At 38.4% G+C, this 22,998-nt stretch overlaps 3 protein-coding genes across 3 annotated transcripts in view; 2 read left to right on the forward strand and 1 right to left on the reverse strand.

Moving 5' to 3' along the window:
- On the forward strand, positions 1-19,226 carry LOC144664148 (neural cell adhesion molecule 1-like). Its single transcript, XM_078525267.1, has 8 exons — positions 1-828; positions 3,194-3,562; positions 5,444-5,698; positions 6,211-6,477; positions 16,533-16,826; positions 17,387-18,034; positions 18,527-18,676; positions 19,201-19,226. Exons 1-8 carry the CDS (start codon positions 753-755, stop codon positions 19,224-19,226), a joined length of 2,085 nt encoding a protein of 694 aa, XP_078381393.1. The 5' UTR covers positions 1-752.
- Positions 8,745-10,170, reverse strand: LOC144663109 (uncharacterized). The gene is made up of 3 exons (XM_078524049.1): positions 10,119-10,170; positions 9,112-9,701; positions 8,745-8,781 (listed from the first exon to the last, which is right to left on the reverse strand). Exons 1-3 carry the CDS (start codon positions 10,134-10,136, stop codon positions 8,745-8,747), a joined length of 645 nt encoding a protein of 214 aa, XP_078380175.1. The 5' UTR covers positions 10,137-10,170.
- Positions 18,524-22,998, forward strand: part of LOC144662613 (proto-oncogene tyrosine-protein kinase receptor Ret-like) — an 11,094-nt gene continuing 6,619 nt past the window's right edge. Inside the window, exons 1-6 of the mRNA XM_078523465.1 lie at positions 18,524-18,676; positions 19,201-19,222; positions 19,687-19,855; positions 20,875-21,133; positions 21,241-21,351; positions 22,694-22,884. Coding sequence (XP_078379591.1) covers positions 20,917-21,133; positions 21,241-21,351; positions 22,694-22,884 — 519 coding nt within the window. The 5' untranslated portion in view covers positions 18,524-18,676; positions 19,201-19,222; positions 19,687-19,855; positions 20,875-20,916. The remainder of the gene's footprint in view (positions 18,677-19,200; positions 19,223-19,686; positions 19,856-20,874; positions 21,134-21,240; positions 21,352-22,693; positions 22,885-22,998) is intronic.

Below are 22,998 nucleotides of genomic sequence, written 5' to 3' on the forward strand. Positions count from 1 at the left end.
GTAGACCTTTCGCGACTTCGTCTTCGTCGCTTAACTCGTGAGGTCGACTTGTAAAATGAATAAAAATAAAATAAATAAATGGGAATTTGCAGTGGCAATCCACAGAGTGGCTCTTCATCCACTGTTCCTGATCGAATTGGAATTTACAAGCGTCAGTTGGAAAGACTTTTATTATTTCCCTGAGCATCATTGCTATTTCAGATTTCCAGCTGTGTTAATAAAGATGAACTTTTCAACAATGTCCCCGACGGGAATCGAAGCCATGGCCTCCCAGGTACCGGTTGAGCGCTCTTACCAACTGAGCTACGAGAGACTCGTGGTGAGATGGGCCATTTACTAGATATGAGACAAAATTTCTCGAACAGACCCAACGAACAGTCAATTCATTTAATTATTTCAGTTTAAGGGTTTTTTTTAAGGGAAAAATTAAAAAAAGGTAAGATGCTGTATCCCTTCTGTAGGTACGTATGCCAAATGCGTATCATTTTCTATCGGAGGAAAATAAAAGGGTTACCTTTCTTTCACAATATTGTATATGAAAGGGAAGGGGTTGGGGCAAAGGCTCCCAATATGAAATATTTTTTGGTATCCCCACCCACTCCCCCCGGGGCTGAGCGTACGAAGGATTTATGACAAACCTTCACAAAGTGAAACATTTCTTAATTATAACATCATGTTTAATAACTCAAGCTTGATCTGGCATCTTACAAAGACCTTGCAACTTTGTCTCCAAAAACATCGATTACAATAAGATGAGTTTTATAAACTCACTATGCAATTGTTTATACTGCTGTGTTCTCCTGGCACTGCTGTTCCTTCCGCACGCAGGTATGAATCATTCTATAAATCCAATCTTTGAGGCTGTATTCGGCCTCAATTCAAACGTGTATTGATGCCTTCCTGGTTGCATTACTTGTGATCAGAGAAAAACATTTCAGTATCATTGCGCTGTCTTGTATACTTCAACAAAGCGGTTTATTGTCCAAGCAAACCTGCGTCCTTGAGCTCGGGTGTTCGACTTGCGCTCTCGATGCGATACCGCCGTGAAATGATTCACCTAGCGTCGTATCATGACGTCCATTAACTGCAGGAATATCTGAATCGATGTAATGTACCTTGTAGATTTCTTGTAAAGACTTGAGTATGTGACGTCTAGAATACTGGGTGTTTAGAGAGCTCAAATCATGATATGTCCTAAGTTCTCAATTGTGTCTTGCGTTTGATTAGTATCGATTCGTGTCCAATTTTGGACGATATAGGGCTTCATGCCAATGACTGTTATGCAGTTTCATTTTTAAAGCGACTGCTTTGAGGTTATACCAGCCTTATATTTACGTCAAATACTTTTCAAGGCAACCTTTCTAGTGCTTTTATCGGCAAAATCTTCCTTAGATTACTGTTTTATGAAAGGTCGACAAGTAAATTGTGGCGCGTCAGTGAACGACATTTCCCATTAATTTACATTTTGACAAAATACATCTGATCCGCGTCTGACGCGTTTTTAGGAGATTTTTTTAACTACCGAGCAAACTTTAGCAAGAAATGAAATGGAAAGAAACATTATTACTCTTTTCACTGCCACGGGCCGAATTGACTTAATATACATTACTTTTACTGAACAATGAAGCACCGTTAATTAAACAATCTTCGGGAACAATCCGAAAGTATCCCAATCGTATCAGTAAACACTTGAGTAGCATTAATTTTATTAATAAATTTTTGTTTTAACAAAACACTAAGACATGTTTCTGCAGAAATCAGTAATAAGAGTAAATGAAGTTTCAACGAGCAAGGCTTGGCAGTTTCAATCTATTCCGGATATTATTAGCTACCGGAGTCTTGTCAGTGTTTGAAGGTTCCTCTTCGGTTCTAAGAGGCAGTATGATTCTAGCGTGACGTTTTTCCAGTTGTACATATTCATATATCTCACCGCAGTCAATATCCTGCGTCGCAGGCAATCTAAACCGCCAGTTTAGACATTTCTAAGAAAGAGAACAATACATCTTATTTTGAAACCCTGAATTTTATAGTCCGTCTGCTTCTATCCAGATGATTTTATATAAAATTGTGTAAGTAAATTTTGTATTGCGCAGGTGATGTAAAGCCCCCTTCCCGGAAAACTGGTACTAGTCAGTTTTTATGCGTAGCCTTCGTTGCAGCCGGACAGGTAACAAACTGCTTGATATAGTTGTCCCTTTTGAATGCTCGCGAATTCAACAAAACAAATAAAACCTAACCGACAAACAAACCGTTATTACAATTATTTTTTGAAAAAGTCTATAGATAGGGTTCAAAACCACTTTAAATTTATGAAAAAATGACGTAGCTCGGAATCCTGATTGCAAAAATGTTATTTTTTCGGTAAGACAAAACTATTAAAAAAGAACGTTCACCGTGTAGTTTTTAAGTTATTAGCCTCAAAAGGTCAAAATAGTCAGTTTTGACCTCTTTTAACGTTGGCATGGTAACGAGTTTTGACGTCATAGCGAGCTCAATTTTTTCATTGGTAAAACGTAAACAAATTTGTTCTAAAATTTCTGCCTCCGCATTATTGGTATAGTTGCGATAGCACACTGAAGACGGACATGTCTAAACGGCCATTACGAGCAACCTTCATGTCGAGATTGTTATAACAACGTTCATGATCCAGCCCCACAATTATTTTGGTTCTTTCCGTTAACCTGAAACCTGTGTCACAACTTCTCATGAAAAAGTAAAACTTTATATTATAGGAGATAGAGCAAGAAATACTTACGAAGATTTCTCCTGCTCGTCTTCTTCTCGTCTTTCATTCAGCTAACAAAGGGAACAAAGCGCCAACAATTTTGCCGCTTTTAATTTTCATGCAATCGCTTCGCTTAGGTCAAATTAAACTGTTCAAAATATTCCTGCGTAAATATTCGTGCGTGACTCCAAACTACGGGCTCAGCTTCCGCACGCACAGTGCAAGCGGTGGACGGTTGGACGAACGTTAGTACATATGGATGGGCTTACCAAACTTTTATAGGTATGGGGCTCTGCTCACTCGTGCCTTCGGTGCGCGCTGGGAGCCCCACTAATATGCATTCATTTCTAAACTTAAAAGTAATTGTGCTGGACAAAAGTATGAAAGAAAAACAATGTTTTGGTACTTTTCTTCGTCAGTTGCTTTGAGGTCTTAAAATTGACTTTGGTTCCGGCTTATGTTTTTCAGCATGTCAGATTAGTTTCACTTCAAAGTATGCCGGAAAGACTGTGACAGGATTGGTTGGCTCGTCTGTTAACTTCACCTGGAGCTTTACTGGTGATGTTGAAAGGGTTGACTGGGGACTGAAGAAAGATAGAGTGAATGATTTTGATAATGGTGGAATTCTGGTAACTATAAAGAATGGCCTGGTGTCAGTATCAGGCCCTTCAATTTACAATAGACGTGTCAGTGGAATTGGTGACGTATCCTCTGGTCAGGTCATATTCACTCTTAGCCCAATCAGAAAGAGTGATGAAAGATATTATGGCTGTAGTATAGACAAGACTACTGATTTTGATCCGCCAAAATTTGACTCGGTGTACTTGACAGTTGAGGGTGAGTTATGCTTAATATGTCGCTTTGATTACGCAACGTTAACGACACATTTACCATACACAAAGACAAAACAGACCGCTAGCTTTCCACAAGCACATTAACGACAGAACGTTGTCCTCCAGTTTACCAAAAAGATTGGAGTATTTAAATGGAAAAAAAAACTTCCGTTTCTAGATTTGTTGGTAAACTACAACAACACTAAACAACTCACTTCAAAGTGGACTTCAGTGTACAGAAAACCGATGCATACTGACAAATTACCGGATGAATCTTCCTAAATCCCGACGTCTAACAAAGTTGTATGCGACCATCAATTCGTAGTTTTGACAAGGCGAGCGCGACTACCTTGTAACTCACCAAAACGCTAGATGAAAATAGTTATCAGACAAAATACTCACTGAACTCCTGAAACTACCACAGCAAAACTTAAATAAATTGATTTTTTTAAAACCCGAAACCTGCAGCAACCTTACCCTACATCAAAGGCAGTAAGAACATAACGCGGGTCCTACCGCCCTATCCGCATAGCTCACAAATGTACAACTACGATACTACATTGACAGGAAGCTACCTACTGTGGACAAACAGGACACGGTTTACAAGATCAAATACTCCTACTGCCAGGCCTTTTACATTTAAAAAACAAACTGGTAGACACCTTAAAACAAGGCACGCTAAGGACAAAAGAGCGATCATTATCATCGACTTGCAGTGTTGTAGATGCCGTCATTACAACAGTCAATAGTTAAATGAATAATTTAACCATGACCCACCCCTAATGTAGTACATTGGTTTCCCTTACTTAGCCTTTTTGACATGTTGAAAACTAGTGACCCACCCACTTTCTGGCTCAGACGAAGAGGTCCTCCTCGTTCCTCGATCCGTCCTGTCCTCGACGGATAGCTGCCGGTTTGCGTTTTCCTTGTTCTTAGCAAAAGTCGTATTCCGTCCACAATTTGCGCCTTCCGCGCTGGCTAAAATGAAAGCTTTTTTCCATTTGTCGGTCTCTTTCAAATGAAGTCAAATGTATGTTCTATATATCACGTAACAAGACACAATGATACCTGCGTAGTGGGCTAAACTGACTCGGTCATAGACGGAAATGTTTCAAAATAAATCACTTTGATTGAACAGCAAACTTAGCTTGGCACAGCTTCAGCTTTGACTTAATCCTCGCTCGAACGTACAAGCGAATTAATATCCCCACCATGGGACAAGGGAGGGGGGGGGGGGTGGATGAAACCCCTCCCCGGAGTTTGCGTTACGAATTTATTTTGCGTTGTATAGAAAGCCTGTCGCTTACTCTACAATATGACGTAACTCTGGTTGGCTATGACGTCACTTGACGTCATTAGAGTCGCAATCTTGGATCCGTCATCTTGGATAATAATGGAAAATAACGGAAATTGATGCAAAATCAAGCCAGAATTCTTATGGAATGTAAAAATAAACAAATTGTTCAATTTTATTTCAAAAAAAGGAAAAAATAAAGAAAAAGGTTAAAAATGAGGATTTTTGCCAGTTCTACTTGTAATTATGACGTTCCTATGGCAACGTCAAATATCATGGGCACATGGTTATCATATCGAAATTTCCGCAAGGGATGAACGAACAGCTACTGAAAAAGGTTTTAGCATTGTAGAGTAATTCCTTTTTTTTAAATTTCGGAAAAACCTTACAGTTGGGGTGGCATCTACGCCCCCCCCCCCCCCCCCCCGTACGTCCGAGTGAATAACAACACCATATTTTAACTAGGATGACGTCAACCTCTAATTGACTCTAATGCAGAACAAACTCGAGCCTTTATGCAAGCTCATCCACATAATGTGGTTTGTATAGCAGTGATCTAATAGCTTTGACTTCATCAGCATTCTTTTTTAGAGGCACCACAGATAAGCAGATCATCAGCACAAGCAAGTTACAATGAGGGATCCTCAGTCAATTTCAGCTGCATAGCATCCGGGACACCAGAACCAGATGTAAAATGGATCAGAAATGGAGTGGTAAAAAGTTCAGGGAAGAAAAAAGCGTTTTTGACGTTCAGTGGTATAAGCAGAGCAGATGATGGACAGTATACTTGTAAAGCCAACAACTCAGCAGGTCGAGATGAAAATCACGTGACACTTGTAATTCATTGTAAGTGAAGTTTCTTTTTTTAATGAATCTTTCCGCACTAACCTCGCAACCTCGCGTACACGAGGTGTCTAAAAACAACCCATTCTTGTCTTCTTTAACGCACAAAAAGCGTAATAGCATAACAAAAAGCGTGGTTACTATAATTCATGACCATTTCGGGACAACTGATTAATAGTAGAACACTCTTAAAAAAGTATCGTTATCAATAATTGAAACGTCATTCTTTTTTTTTCTCTGTTAAATTTGATAAAACCAAAAACCGAGCTTTTATTTTAAATAGCTCATTAAATGTTTGTTATGCATTTGCTATTTCGTTATGGTTTACAAAAAAACTACATTGAAAGTGTATGACAAAAAAGAGGCATCGGGGTGTAATAGACGCATCAGTACTATTGAAGCGGTTTCAGTTATTTATGGATTTTAGTCTCTTTTAGACTAGCTGAAGTGTTCATAATAGGATAGGGAAGTGTTCATACTACAGCTCAAGATGTTCAACTGTAATCACTTTTTAGACCCGCCTACAATAAAGGAAGCCACAACATCGGCTGTCAAGTCATGGATTGGTCGGAGAGTGACGTTGAAGTGTGTGTCGGATGGTGTTCCTACACCAACACTCACCTGGTACAAACCTGATGGAAATCAAATCAAGAAAGTCACTGCTACACAGAACTCAGTGAATGTGAAGATGAATGCGGACCAAGATTTTGGTGGTTACAAGTGTGATGCTGACAATGGACTCACTCCTGCTGATTTAAAGATAGTGAAAATAGAACAGATAAGTAAGTGGTCTTTGTCTTTTTTCTGTTTCTACCTGGGGTTGCGAGAAACCATTATTGGTTAGAATTCTGTTTTAGTGGGGATTTGGTTGCAATGGTCTGGCTTTTTAAGAGCGAAGGCACAGATTTTTGGCACAAAATGTCAAAATTGCGGTCACGGCCAAAAGGAAATCTTGCCTTTATTTTCAATTTCTAGAAAGTTTTTAACGAGTTTTCAAAGGTTTTGGGGTTTAATTTTCAAAGTACGGCCAACTTTAGGAAATATTTGAGAAAATTGATTTCGCACTATCGAGGGCTAAAAATAGCCGAATAAATTAGCAAAACTTAGCATTCGCAAAAGCGTTCTCGCGTTATTAATAGAAGTTATATCCTCGAAAATAAAAAACATATATTTAAAGTAGAAGTATTTAGCAATGTTTACATGCCTGTGTTTCGGTTCTAGATTATACTTTTCACAGCGAAAGTAACGCTCTTTGATGACAATTTTATAACTGCTTTAGTAAATACAGTTTCACTTCATAATAACAACCTGAGTTTTTGATATGTGGCCACTCTCCAATCGGCTTCATTTTATGGCTATAAAAAGCCCAAACACTCTTCTTTAACTACATATAAAAATAGGTCACCAAGGGTGACATGAGTCTAATGCCGTATGGCATAGTGATACAGATTGCGCGGTTTTCGTAAGCCGGTTAAAATTGGTTAGAGGTTTGTGTTCGGGAGTTTAATTTAAAATGCTTATAGCAAGCTAGGGGCATCGTGGATGATTATGGATGAAAACGAAACAGTCATAAATGTTATATGCTTCACAAAATTTAAAGTATGAACAGGAGTTGATGTTACTTCTTCCGTATTGTCCGTAAAAGCAGAAACGATTAAACATTTGGACAAGATTGCGTGACGATTTACAAAAAGCATGTTCATTACAACAAGGGTTGAAGAACTTCACATCGTTTTCTTTCAGATTTTTCACCATTTTGATGATGACTCTTGAAACAGATTTTGCAATAAAAGCACTTGAAATAGTGACTGTTACTCCATTGTACTGTAAGCACTTAGTGACAGATTTTCCTAAAAACGGGTGTAAATGCTCACGTCAATATAATGATGACCTTTTGAACGCTGGAAACTAGGCAATTATTATCGAGCTACCATACACAGGAGCGAAGACTGTTTATCATGATGTACAAATTTCGCGAATCATCACTTCCATATCAATGTAACCATTTTATGATTTTTCTAGCTGTAAGAAGAACTTAAGATCTCTGAGAGTCGTAAAAGCATGAAATTCGATTTCAGTGTATGGCAAAGGCCGGGACAGTGTAATACTGCAAAGCGGCCAAACAAACGCATTTTGATTTAGTCGCGTAACTTGATTTACATTTATCCATGTACATCTTTTATTTTTGAAGGTTTTTGTTTGCACTGTAAAGAAAAAATTGGTCAAAATTCGAATGACTTAAATACAAAATACGAGGTAAAGTTTTCTATTTTTTAAAACAAAATAAATATTTGGTCGCATTGTGTAAATAAACGCGAGTCGCCGTCGAAATATTTTTTCTCAAAGACGTCTTGCTTTTTAAGCAAGACGAAAACACAAGTGCTTAACTGAACTGAAAACGAAGATTTATTTTCACAAAAAGCTTACAAATGTCTTAACTGGAAAATTATTACGTCCTGTTCAAGTGTTGAATAATCGTGACTTGAGAAAGAACTTTTAATTATGCGTGGGAACACGTGTCGCTGATTGGCTGTTTTTAATTGAAACTAATCGTGCGTGTCCGTACGGAGTCCGTTCTTGCAGCTGATCATTGTTTTCTACATTACAGCGAACGATTATCGATCCCGAACCATTCCCTTGGGATTGCTAACAGCTTCTTTTCATATAACAAAGAGTCTAATGCGCATGCGCAAAGCGCACGCAAGCATTAGACTCAAAAATTAGTTTGGGTTTTGCAGCAAGCGCATTTCAAAACGCCAGCGAAATCTGGGTAATTTAACTAAAATTTGAACTAATTTGCATATTACCGTTTTGATCCATGTTAACCGCATTCACGCAAAAACCGAAAACTCTGGTTTTGGTTAAAATTTTTGCGTTAAACATGTCTTTACACTTGAAAACGATGACATACCTGTAAGCATAGAGTCCAGTTCTTGTCCATCTGATGAATTTGTTAGCAGAGCGTAACGTAGCAGTTACACTGAATTAGTTAAAAAAAACATACGGTCAAAGGTCACGACAGTTTGCGTTATGCGTGATGCTTTTTATGTTATGGAAGATTGTAACGCATACCGATGGAGTTATATCTTCAAAAGCAAAAAATACTTCAGGGAATTACGTTCGTCCTTTTTAGAATTTCTGCTAGGCAGCCGGAAAAGGGAATAACGTGAGACGTGAGCAGCCTATATCTCTTTTTTGAGGGAGGGGGGGGGGGGTGGGGTTGGGGTGGGATCGGGAGGGAGGGAGGCAAATTGGCCTCATTATTCACTGCTCGTGTGAGGACATTAGGGGCCAACCGTTTTACTTTTGAGGGGGGGGGGGGGGAATGGGTGATATTGAAAAATATATATATTCTGCAAGCGCATGCGTGCAACAAAAAAAATTCCTGCACAGGACAGTGGTCCAAATCTTGGTACATTTTTTTTCTCAAATCCAAGATCACGCCTGGTGTTGTGACACGAGTAAAACCAGGGATCCACTTTTTCAGAGTTCGGAAAGTGACCTTGTCTGCCATTATCGATAGTATTTGTCGTCGGGTATCCCAGGTGCTTGCATTACTGTAGCACTCTGTTAGAGCATTCATGAGTACGTTATCCACATCTTTATCCTCGCTTTCGCTGTCACTTGAGAATTGCTTGTTCAACGATGGAACAAGCGAGTGCCACAACTCGCCTGGTTGATTTGGTGCTACCTCATCTAAAACAGCACCAACTGCCTGTTGTGCCTTTCGAAGATGGCGACGACGCGTTCTTTCACCAGCTTTATTCCATGGAATAGTAACAGTATGCCTGACTGGACTGACATCCCTGCTTTCTAAGAATTCGTTCAGTTTGGTCAGCGGTGTAGACTCTTCGCGCGTAGGCCCCCTGCTGTGGGAATCAGGTGTGACGTCAACGCTAGTGTCTGAAGGGCAATACAAGCTCCCCCCTGGCGTCTGGACGTTGGGAGGATAACACAGAGACGCTGGCGTACTTTGAGCCACTGGTGCAGCGCCATTAGAGGTGTTCTGTAACGAATAATAAAATTCAAACCTACTCAATACCACCTATTATTAAAAACTAGCAATGGTATATTGCAGCTCCTAAGTTTTGATTAGTTAACAGGCAATGGTATATGAGCTCAAATACCATGGACCACAAAATATGGTAGCCGATACGCGTCAACGGAAACAGCTGGAGAGCTCAAATATTGCAATTCTTTGGGCAATTTTAAAAAAACAATTATTCCACTCGCGCTTGTTGGATATGAGATCGTTATAGCCAACTCAGCGCTACGCGCCTCGTTGGCTATCCACCATCTCATATCCAACGCCTGAGGCTAATCTTGATAGCTTTTAGTGACTGTACTCAAGCAATAAGTAGAAGCAATTTTTTTATAACCCGGCTATTGAAGTGGTACATTACAAGAGATGGTTTACACTTACCAACGACATGTTTTCCATTTGCAGAATGACTTCGTCTTCTACTGCCGCCTTGTTTTCAACCAGTTTTCAGCATCCACAAGAAGCTTACGACAATTAGAACAAACGCCTGTGAAAATTAAATGCAATTGATTTCAACTGTTGGTTTCACGCTTTTACCTACGCGAAGTTGCGGAATTTTTTTTTTTTTTTTTTTGACTTAGAAGGTCTTAGAACATAACAGTCAAATCTGTTTAAACATGTGCCGTTCAACCGATTTCTAGTAACGGTATTGACATAACAAATAAGTATTGAAGTGCTATTTGCGCAAACGATTGGTAAGAGGTAACAAATGCGGCAGCAAGAACAAATTCCGCATAGAGAATACTTTTTTTTCTCCTGCAATACCAAGACACTTAAACTATGGCCACAAATTTGTCTAAAGGGGTGATGTAAACCGAGGGTGCGCAAAGGATCCGTTTCTCTTGAGAAGCGGTCGGGAAACGAGCGACCATGGAAAGTTGTGAAACGAAGTCCGCAAATATCGGACTTCTGCTTGCACTGAGCATGCCTAGCTTTTGAAAGCAACGTTCGACGAACTTCTGTTTTTTTTTTACTTCCGGCCAGTTTTTATTGTTTTCACAACCATTGCACAGCAAGGAACTGAGACTCGATGTACGCAGTCTCGTACCCAGAGGCCGCGATTCATCTGGTCTGCGCCAGGGATCGGGATCTTTGAGGTAATCTGAAAGCTAACCCGCCAAACAGTCGACCGAATAGAATTGGCTGTTGAAAACTTTTCCGTTTCACCACAGTCTTCGGCGCACATCAAACAGGAACCAGGTTCTTGTTCCGGTTTTGGATCAGCGCACAGCCGTTGAGTTTCCCAATCGCTGGTCAAGGGGAACGCAGGCTCTGGGAACGAGATCGCGATGTACGAGATTGACTTGTGCCTGGTTGAGTGGAGCATGCGCGCTTCTGATGATATGGATATGCTGAGGCATATCCATTGTCTTCAGATCAGATCGGAATTTAGAATTTAAATGAAAAACGGTTTTAAGAAATACCTGTTAAGTAACTTTACTGTGGTTTAAATTAAAACAAACTGACTCACCCGTGCCGACTGGAAGAAAGATTCCTGTCTCTTTCATTACAAACTGCGAGCCCAACTTACTTAAGCCTCTTTCTGCTTTTGGCTTTTTACTGGTAGTGGTGTTGTGCCTCGACAAGCTCACTGGTATGGCACACTTAGTAGAACTGCGCTTCCAGCTGACGCCAAGGCATGCATGATGTTGTGGACATATAGTCCAGTTTTCTACGTTTCGAGGCGGCGCAAAAATTGTTGCTCTCGCCAACAATAATTCTACTTCATCTTCAATTCCGATAACAAAAAAGGCTGACTTGTGTCCTGATATATCTCGATGACAGGTGAGCAAAGGAACTATTTCTACTGACTTTGTCCTATCTTTTGAATCATAACCGCAGCGACCGCCAACAATGGCGAGAAACGAACAAGCGCTGCCCTCCATTGTTTCCCACTGAAAAAAGTGAAATGCGTATAAAAATACCTTGATGTTCATTTCACTCGTACTGCCCTCCTCCTCCTCCCCCCCCCCCCCCCACACACACACACACACAATTCCTTTTACCTTGGCATAAGCGTCACGCATTATACTGACATGTCGTGTGTCTTACTTGCAACTGACCAGTAGCACGAACTGAAAAGGAAAATCTCTGCCCATGAGAAAGAAGGAGGGTATTTTTTAAAATTCAAACAGTGATTCAAAAGTATTTTCAAACATTGTTTACTTTCAGAGTTTGCTTAAAGGCCGAGCATGGATCCAGTATAATCCACTCACCACCCACCGCTAACCACCCCATTCTTAAACTTTTTTTGTATTAATTCTCAAATGCCAGCAAAAAGGTTTTTATAAAAAATATTGAAGATCCGATACCAGGATTCATTGTAAGAAGATAAAAAGCGTTCTCTGGTAAAATATTTAAAAATTATAAGCTTTCGACAGCCAGACTGCTGTCTTCGTCTTCTTCATTTTTATCCGTCGAAGACAGCAGTCTGGCTGTCGAAAGCTTATAATTTTTACATATTTTACCAGAGAACGCTTTTTATCTTCTTAAAAAGGTTTTTGTTGTATGGATGCAAAGGTGTTTTCTGTAAATTCTGTATGCTTAAAATTTGACACTTAACCAAACATACTTCAATTCCGAAATTAAAATTTCGTGATATTTTCTGTAAGTTTATAATTAGATTTCATAATTTAATTTGGATGTTTACACAGGTGTTGTAGTGCGCAAATTTTGTGCGACAGAAGTGTTCGTGGGCAGCGGATTTTTTGGCTTTTTAAAATGTGAAATTTTCAATGTTTATCGGGGAGATTTAGTTTCTTTTACTTATTTATAATCAATATAGGGAGCTATCCGCACACGCGTCTGCACTGAATACGGCTTGTAGCTTGATCGAGGGTGGCACGTTCAGCGGCTAGCGTAGTATCCAGAGGGGCCCTGCCTGGTTAACCTAAAATCTAATTAAAATAAAATTCTAAAATAAAATAAAAACATATAAAAAATATAAATAATAGCAATTTAAAAATATAAATAGCTCTAACTATTTAAAGATATTTTCACTCCCAAAAAAAGAAATAAAAATAGTAAACTACCCGTCAACAACAAAACATTATTGAAATTCCATTTACCGGTCATGCGTTACAACTTTATCTGAATCGTCACGTAATACTCAAACAAATCGTAACACTGGCCTTTCACCGCTTTTACTGTATCTACGGCAGCAATATAAAAAGTAAGTGATCCTTTCAGTAGCGATGGAAAAGGATTTCAAGTTTAATTTAGTGTTAAGCACAAATTTAAGGAAAACCAGAGTTTGCAGCTTTTACGCGAATGCGGCCGTTACATGTCATCAAAACGGTGATATGCAAATTAGTTCAAATTTTAGTTAAATTACCCAGATTTCGATGGCGTTTTAAAACGCGCTCGCTTAAAAACCCAAACCAATTTTTATATGTAGATAAAGAAGAGTCTTTGGGCATTTTATAGCCATAAAATGAAGCCGATAAAAGAATGGTCATATATCGAAAAGTAATGTTGTTATTATGAAGTGAAACTGTATTTAGTAAAGCAGTTATAAAATTGTCATCAAAGAGCGTTACTTTCGCTTTGAAAAGTATAATCTAGAACCGAAACACAGGCATGTAAACATTGCTAAATACTTCTACTTTAAATATATGTTTTTTATTTCCGAGGATATAACTTCTATTAATAACGCGAGAACGTTTTTGCGAATGCTTAATTTTGCTATTTAATTCGGTTATTTTTAGCCTTCAATAGTGCCAAATCGATTTTCTCAAATATTTCCGAAAGTCGGCGGTATTTTGAAAAATGAACCCCGAAAGCTTTGAAAACTCAATTAAACCTGTTTAAAAATTAAAAATAAAGGAGGGTCTTATTTTTGACCGTGGACAAGGTTTGCTTCAAAAATCTGTGCCTTCGCTCTTAAGCTAATGTTTGGCTAGTAGTTGGAAGAAGAGATAGGCTTTTTGTTTTTAATTAGTTTACTCCGTGGTAAATTACTTTTTAGTGCAGAATGCACTATTGTGATGGTTTGTTGGGGCTGTCGTCCGCTAAACCCCTAAACCCCTAAACCCCTAAGGCGCTATGGTGTAAACTTTAATAGTCAATTAATTAATTAATATCAAGTAATTAATTATTCCTTGTGAAGGGGGTGGGGGTGGGGAGCACCTGACCGTACCCCTAGGTAAAACCTGGAGCACATCTACGTTACTTTCATATGAAGATCGCAAACGTATATATTTGTTTCAGAAAACCCTTTGCTCTCCTTGTGGTACTACTCAACGTAATTTACACCAAACGCATGCGCAGATTAGTCTACGTTGTTTTCTGGAACTATCATGAACATCGCTTGTATTGCGTGTTTGCGGTAGGCTTCCTGCAGACTTCTTGGCGCCAAGTAAAAACCGCAAATTAATTAAATTAGATTTTGAGACTTTCACAGCGCTTTCGTAATTAGGTATGCAAAAACTTGCACCGGGATTTTCGGCGTGAACACCTGATAACCAGGAAACAAATATCCTAGCTGTACTGCGTTTTAAAAAACCTGTCGAAAAATATGTTTTTTGATTAGATTTGTTTCTTTAGTTTTTGAGAATCGTCTTTCGTGCAGTCTAAACCGTAACTTAATTAAATTAAACAAATGTCATCGATGCCGCCGTAAAACAAACAAAAAACAAAAGTTTCATGTTATCGCATTTTCAAGGAAGACAAAAGTATTTTGTTACAAACGAACAAAAGTGTCGTGTTACGTTTGCAAAGATTAGCGTAAGGAACACCTGGGAAAGAATACAAGTAGCCTGTGAACAGTTTTTCCGAAAGTAAAATAAAGCAAATAAACACGAACATATATAAAACATCATACTTTCAATTGTTCCATATTGCATTCTGCACTTACCAAATCATCGAGATTTTTGAGTACTTGTATCACTGTATCTGGATGAATTAGAACGGCAAAACCTCAACATCATTTTCATTGCTTATCAACGTTGGTAGAACCGACTGTTAAGGTCGCGCAGGACCCTTAGCTTGCTCATAAAAATATTCATTAGCCAAATTTTTTTGTTGGAGTGCTATCTTGTAAAGCTTTAATTCACTGCATTTTGCATATCGATTCCTCTAAAATTTAATAAGGATACCCAGGGATGATGGAATTACATCATGATTGTCCTTTTACTGAGAGATGACCGTTGTCTGTGATGTTACAACCTTGGTAGAACCGACTGTTAAGGTCACGCAGGACCCTTGCTCATAAATATATTCATTAGCCAAATTTCTTGTTGGAGTGCTATCTTGTAAAGCTTTAATTCACTTCATTTTGGATATCGATTCCTCTAAAATTTAATAAGGATACCCAGGGATGATGGAATTACATCATGATTGTCCTTTTACTGAGAGATGACCGTTGTCTGTGATGTTACAAGCCCTTAAAAGTTTAACTGAAGATAATGCGATTTTGTGTCCAAGTTTTCAGCTAGCACAGCGCACCAAATTAAATGATTAAATAGCCTAGTGATAAATCGTAACTTCTTTTGTGCTCCCACTAGAACGAAATTTTCGATTTCAAAAACTGCTATAAGTTAATGGCTTCTAAGAGAGTAAAAATGTGAAATTTAAACTTTGAAACATGCTATCTTCATTTTGAGAAGGAAATTTAAAAATACGCTCGAGCCAGAGCACAATAGAGTACACCAAGTTTATGTTCTTAGCGAATCAACTCTTGGAATTCTATATAGGCGGAGAAAACTTGGACACAAAATTGCAGGATTTTCCGCTTTCGAAGACCTTCCGAGTCAATGTTTACAACAACTTGTGATATATTCAAAGCTGTGAATCTAATAATGATAATTCCCTATGTTCCAGCGCACGTGGCACAAAGCTGAGAACAATTACTAGTAATTACTTGTACAAAAGAGTTTAAAAACAAACATTCTCATGAATATTTCGTTTGTTGTCGGCTTCAGTCGTCCTGCAGTTCGTGCATACTCTTTAAATAAATACCTACTAATGATTGCAAGGGTCCTGCGCTCTATTGGGAGCACAAAAGAAGTTACGATTTATCACTAGGCTATATAATCATTTAATTTGGTGCGCTGTGCTAGCTAAAAACTTGGACACAAAATCGCATTATCTTCAGTTACACTTTTAAGGGCTTGTAACATCACAGACAACGGTCATCTCTCAGTAAAAGGACAATCATGAAGTAATTCCATCATCTCTGAGTATCCTTATTAATTTTAGAGGAATCGATATCCAAAATGTAGTGAATTAAAGCTTTACAAGATAGCACTCCAACAAGAAATTTGGGTAATAAATATATTAATGAGCAAGGGTCCTGCGCGACCTTAAGGTGACAATAGACTCCTCCCAATCAAACATACTATTTGCAATTATCCATATGTTCTCTTACATGAAATGAAAGTTAATATCTCCCAATTTAAAAGCACAGAACGAGGCATAAGTCAGCGGATGCGTGAACATAATTTGTATACAGCTAATTCGCGAGCGGTTGTTGAAAAAAAAAACACAAAAGTGCAGTGGACCGAAGACCGAAAGGTGGTCTGGGTATCCCCTTGAATTTTGCATATTGGCCTAGAGGAAATGTACAAGTTTGTATTTTTGCACGAACCTTGCCAAACTCGGCCCTCGATATTGGAATTCCTCTTTTCTAATTTATTTTATCCTTTATTACGTTCAAACCATTCCTAGTAGAGAGAGGTGGTAAAATGACTTTTTAATTAAGAACACCATTAAGAACACGCAGTCATAATAATTACAGAAAACGTAAGATATGCATATTTCCAATCGTTTTACGCCGTTATATTTTACTTTGTCTAGAGAGACCAGGCGCCCCGACTGTCGTTATCGGACAATCAGACATTCAAGCCACTTCACTGACAGTAAAATGGACTGCTCCAGCTGATGATGGAGGGTGTCCTATCACAGCGTACCGAGTGGTCATACTAAAGGGTGGCACTGAGATAAAGAATGAGAATGTTACTGACCCTGGTACAACAAGTCTGTCTGTTGGAGGTCTGTACAGACATACCAATTACACTGTGAAGGTGTTTGCACGGAATGCTGTGTTTGAGGGACATGCTGGAGAAAAGGCCGTGAAGACCAAGTATGAAGGTAAGGAAATGCGAGGTATTATTCTCAAGATTTTAGCATATCACATATATTTGGTGTTGGATTATCTTGCAGGAACCCATGTAACGTCAGACGTCTTTCTCAATAACCATTTTATATTAAAGAAACAATGAAGAATAAAATAATAAAATTAAACCAGCCATAGGAATATATATAAGATCTTATGTTAGAAAACAGTGACCCATAATAATGCTTTGCACAGCATGTCATGTGTGAAACTGGACATAAAAACAGTAATGTATTGACTAACCTCGTTTAGCTACCAGAAATTCAAAGCGAAACGTCTTTCATTCAGTCTCAGAGAAATCAGTCGTAAACTTGTTTTGAGAAAATATTTATTCCATGGCCATTAAAATTACATAGCATTGGGGTTTAGTGACATGACGATACACGCGATTACTCAAAATGATGAGTTTCATCAAATATTGCAATAACAAATGGTCGCTAAGTTTAAATTAATGACATGGAAAGATTTTCAAAGATAACTCTTTATTGCTAACTTTAATAAAGATCCCTTGTCTTGATATTTTTTGTTAATCAAGGAGTCCCAGCAGCAGCGGCAATTGAAGATCTGCCCAGTGAAGTAACAGACGATATGATTACTCTGAAGTGGAGTGAGCCACAAAATAATGGAAGAGAAATCACCCAGTACACTGTGTACCAAAGAATAGTGACTGATGGAAAACCAGGAGAATGGACCAAGCTTAAGACAATTAAAGATATCTCAGTTAGAGAATTGAAAGTTGAATTGGACAAAGGCAAGGTGTACGAATTTGTGGTTACTGCGACAAACGAACTTGGTGAAAGTTTGAAAGAAGATGGGAAAATCAAGAGTGTTAAGGCATCAGGGGTCCCAGCAGCTGTGGAAATGGATGACATACCTAGTGAAGTAACCGACAGTATAATTACACTTAAATGGAAGGAACCACAAAGCTATGGAAGAGAAATTATAGAGTACACCGTGTACCGAAGAATAGTGACTGATGGTAAACCAGGAGCGTGGTTCAAGCTTAAGACAATAACAGATACCTCAGTTAGAGAATTGAAAGTTGAGCTGGAGAAAGGCAAGGAATATGAGTTTGTGGTTACTGCAACAAACATGCATGGTGAAAGTAAAATAGAGGAAAGTAAAATCAAGAGGGTCAAGGTGAAAGGAGGTATGTTCCTCATTAATGCGTGTAACTTTAAAGGTATAAAGTATTTTATTTAAAGTCGTTAACGTTGGGAGTAGTTGCTTAATCTCCCGAGCCAGGGGCGCATTTTAAAACCGCACGACTATTTACCATAAAACTACTTACATTACTATTACGTTAAAGTCATTAAAAACAGAACTTTTTTACGATTTGCAGTCATGTGCCATTAAAAGCTGATGTGATGACTGGCAATGTATCTTATACATATACTTTCCCTTCTTCATGTACATAAATGTAAGAAAATATGGCATTTTAAATTATAAAAGAAACAAACGTTAACTAAAAACGAGCAGGTTCAGTGGGCAAAATATCTCGGCATTACAACTGAAAAACAAATCATTTATATCAAGACTTGGAAGACTTGTATCAAGTTTAAGATAGCATTTGTACCAATTACAGTGTTTACGTGCTGCGCGACGAAACCTAATTTGCGGCCCTGACACTAATCAGTTATTTGCTATGTATTCTTGTGTGGCTTATAACCATGAGGTGGAAGTGGTATCCAATCTGGTGATGCCGGTGAAGATAACGGAAAGGGCGCTGCTTTATACGCTGGAGTAGCTGCAACTGTTGTTGTGCTTATTGTTGGTATCACTGTGATAATTATTCTTTGGAGACGAAGGAAGCCTTCAAGTCATGGTAATGATTAAATGCTTTCTCATTACTTCACGATGAATTCTAACAATAATGTAAAACAGTTGAGAAGTTTATGCCAGTAAGGTGAACATTTTTTTACTTAACGAGTTTCAGGCGCCTGAACAAACGTATTTAAATTAATTGATGATATTTTATTTAGAGAGAAAGCCACATCAGCCCTGACTGCTTTTTATGTTGGTCCTTAACCCTGGTCAAATTGGAATTTTTGAAATGCTGGTTTTTATGGAGGGTAGTAAACCGGAGAACCCTGAAAGAAAAAAGAAAGAAGGCGAGAAATAACAACAAACTTAAACCACATATGGCACCTGACTGGAATCCACATTTAATTTAGTGGGAGGCGAGCAAGCTCACCACTGCATCATTCCCACTCCCCAGCAACTTCGTTAGCTATACAAAATGAATAGCATCTGTATGACTAGTTCAACCTTTAACTTTTTTGCTATAAAATATGTTATACCTGTTTTCCTCTGTAATAGCTGATCTTTTTGTTTCTGTATCTTTTTCAGACGAAACTTCGACGGGCGAGCTGTAAGTACTGAAAATAACTTAAATGATATTGCTTTGCCAACTCAGTAAAGGTTTGAGTTTTGTTTCCATGGGATATTTAAGGCATAGAAATACTGTATTTAATATTATACTTGGAATTGTACTAATTAAGGCATATTTCCCTCGTAATGGTGCTGCTCCCACTGACATTAGCAGCATTTCTAGTCCTCTGGGATCTGTTATCTTCAACGTCAACTGTTTCTACCGATGGCTGACTAAAATAAAAGCCTTTTAAGCACCAACTGTAAGGAGTTGGCAACAACATTTGATTTGCACGTGATTAGGACGTGCGACTCGAAAACACAGCATATTCTTTTATGTATCAAAAATATGTTCAAATGTGAAGTTCCTTTCGATCGATGATGTGCTTCCCAACCACCTCCGAAAAAAGCCTTGGAAGTTTGCGGTATTCAAGAGGGTTCAATTTTCACTGTAATCTCTTGTAGTGGCGGCGTGTATTCTAATGTAGTAGAGGATGGGCTTCGATCTCTTAGCAGAGAGGCTGCCCAGAGTCTGCAAGCTTCGGGTCCAGCGGCCGAGCCTACTTATGCAAATGTGGAACGATCAAAAAAGAAGAGGAAGAACAGGAAACCACCAACTGACAAACATGGACAGGTATACGGAGGTGTAGTCAAAACGATAAGTGAATATTCTAACAAGATAAAAACCCTTATTTACTCTCTTCATTTAATTGTCAATACTGCTATGCTTATTGGGGGTACTATGACTCTAGCAATAAGAGTTTACACCCTTTAACCCTATTCAGGCCCTTTTTGAGGTCCGCGCTGACTTTGAACCTTTTTCAAGATTCAAGCAAACGCTGCCAAAAATAGCAAGTTTATTTAAAATTTATCTGGGAATAATTTGGTAGGATAGGATGTTGTATCAGGAACTTGATATTACCAAAGCAACGGCATTTCAACAGGCATGTTTTGCAAAATTTGTAATTTTCGTGTTTCAATTAATGAAAATTAACTTTAATGCAATTATTTTTACCTTTGTACGGTTTTTAGCACAGTTTTATTGATTTTGAGTACTCTGCAGTAATTTTGGTTGGTTTTATGGCGTTTTGGAAAACTTTTGAAATCCAAGATGGCGGATCCAAGATGGCGGCTGTTTTGACAGCATGATGTAATTGCCACGTGGTGTGACGTCATCATCCCACGTGACGTATACCAGAAGATAGATGTTCAGACATACTGAACATCCTATAAGTTTCATTGTGATTGCTTAATTAACTTTTTCTGGAAGTTACATGCCCCCCCCCCCCCCCACTCCGCTCCCAGAAAGTCCAAAAAAAGCCTGGTCTGAATAGGGTTAATGCAATCAGTGTGGCCATTCCATCTTAAGTATCGGGCGCCTGCGAAAGAATGAATGAATGAATGAATGAATGAATGAATGAGTGAGTGAGTGAGTGAGTGAGTGAATGAATGAATGAATGAATGAATGAATGAATGAATGAATGAATGAATGAATGAATAAAATGATTCAAATGACACGGTGTGTTCTTTGCAAAACCCTGTCACGTGACAGTTGCCATCATGAAGTAAGCAATAGAAGGAAATGGATGTTAATGAAATAAAGAGACATAGTCCGTGATGTAACGTTTCCAATTTGTGGTTATTCCTCACTAGAATGCTCAAGCTAGCGCTGCAGAACCTGATCAGTCCTTCAGCATGGTGCCGTCTGGTGCCTCCACGAACTACGCAGTTCCAGGCAGCGGAATGTACATGCCCCTTCATCCGTCAGGACGAAGCTGGGACATTAATCGAGATCAGGTCAAAGTTATTAAAGTTATTGGCAAAGGAGCCTTTTCTCAAGTTGCTAAGGCAAAAGCGTGGGATATTCGTGGTAACGGGGAATACACAACAGTTGCTGCCAAAATGCTGAAAGGTGTGACCAATGTAATTATTATTACAATCATTATTATTAACACTATCATCTTCATTACCATTATCATTATCACCATTGTTCTTATCACTTTTATTGTTATTTTGTAGCGAATGCTCCGGAGTCAGACAGAAAGGATCTGCTGTCAGAACTGGAGCTGATGAAGAAACTCAAACCTCATCCTCATGTGATCAAGCTGGTGGCATGTGTTACTGAGACTGGTAAAGATAATACTGATTAAGTGATATATCAAAAATATAATTCAGAAAATAGCACAAAGTAAATACGTGCGCTGATTGGTTAAAAATTGTGTTTCTATAACTCGATGGAGACACAGACAGTTGTCGTAGATACGGCAATCAATATTCACGGCGCTGAAAAAAGCAATGCAAAAATAACAACTAAGAATTGTGCCAAATTTTAATGTCACAGCTGACAAAAACCAGGTTAAGACTAAACAAATATTTGCACATTTGAAAACAAGCGAGTAAGATGTTTACAGAGCCCGCTACACATTCAAAAATTGTCTGAAAGAAATTATCGAAGCGGCTGACCTTTTAAAGAAGTTTATGAATTGGCGCAACTTCACTCCATTCTAGGCTTTGTAGCACTTCAGAACTATTCACAGCTCCTCAACAGGACAAGTTATTCGTCCAGAATGCCGAGTCAAACTTCTTTTAACAGAAAAATAATGCACTTTCACCTCCAAGGTTCGAGTCGCTCGATCGGCGTTCGGCAGCGTCGGTCGTCAAACCATTCGGTTAGTTCGTTGAAGCGAAATAAAACCACAATTCTTGACTCCTTCCATTGCTGGACTTCAGTTAAACCATCGGCTTAGTTTTTTCTCATAATTACGTTAACTTTTGGGCCTGTTTTCTTTGTTTGTTTGGCAAAAAAACGGCGAATTTTAGCCTTGAAGCAAATGTTGAACAGTTGATTTATTTCTGTTCATCGACTCTCTTACTATGATTGGTTGATTATGTTCATGACGTAAAACCGCGAGGTGAAGAGAATCTACGTTTTGATGTTAAATAAAGCGCTAAATATTACTTTGATGTGCGTTATTTTCTTTGTGCTGTTTTCTAAAAGAAATAGAAAACATGTTTTCCGTGTTTCTATCGAGTTATAGAAACACTCGTGAAAGTTTGGGAGAACTCGAAAAAGCTGTGGAAACACTCGTCTATCGACTCGTGTTCCCACATCATTTCTCGTTCTCCCAAACTTCCACTCGTGTTTCTATAACTCGATAGAAACACGGAACATGTTTTCTATTTCTTAAATATAAATACAATTATAATGAATAGACATGTAATATAATACTTATAATAATATAATACTAAAATCATAAAAACAATATATTGATAGTTATAATAATATAAATATTATAATAGCATATATACAATAGTCAAAACAAGAGTTAAAGAAACTGAAACCTCGTCTTCATGTTATCAGTTTGATGCAACCTGCAATTACAGCTGTAGTGCCTAAACCTTTCATATTCTTACAGTTGACCGCATCTCATTATCTATATAGTGTGAGCCTTTTTTTCGCATTTTACTACAGATCCACTGCTTGTCCTTATTGAGTACGTGCCGTTTGGTGACCTGCTGGGATACTTGCGCAAGAGTCGAGGGCTCAACGACACATACTTTAAAGACCCGGATGTGAAACCGCAAACTAGTTTGACTGCAGAACAGTTGATGAAGTTCGCCTGGCAAGTTGCTGATGGAATGTTTTATTTGTCTTCGAGAAAGGTTTGGTTTTTGTTTTTGTCGTTGTTTCTACTTTATTGGTAAACTAACGAAGTCGAAAAAATTTGGTTATCGATCATTTCAATTCACTAACCTGAAGCAAAATAGTCGTAGTTT

The sequence above is a fragment of the Oculina patagonica genome, chromosome 8 (genome assembly GCF_052425735.1).
Source record: "Oculina patagonica isolate OP01 chromosome 8, crgOcupat, whole genome shotgun sequence".
In the NCBI taxonomy this organism is placed as follows: Eukaryota; Metazoa; Cnidaria; class Anthozoa; order Scleractinia; family Oculinidae; genus Oculina; species Oculina patagonica.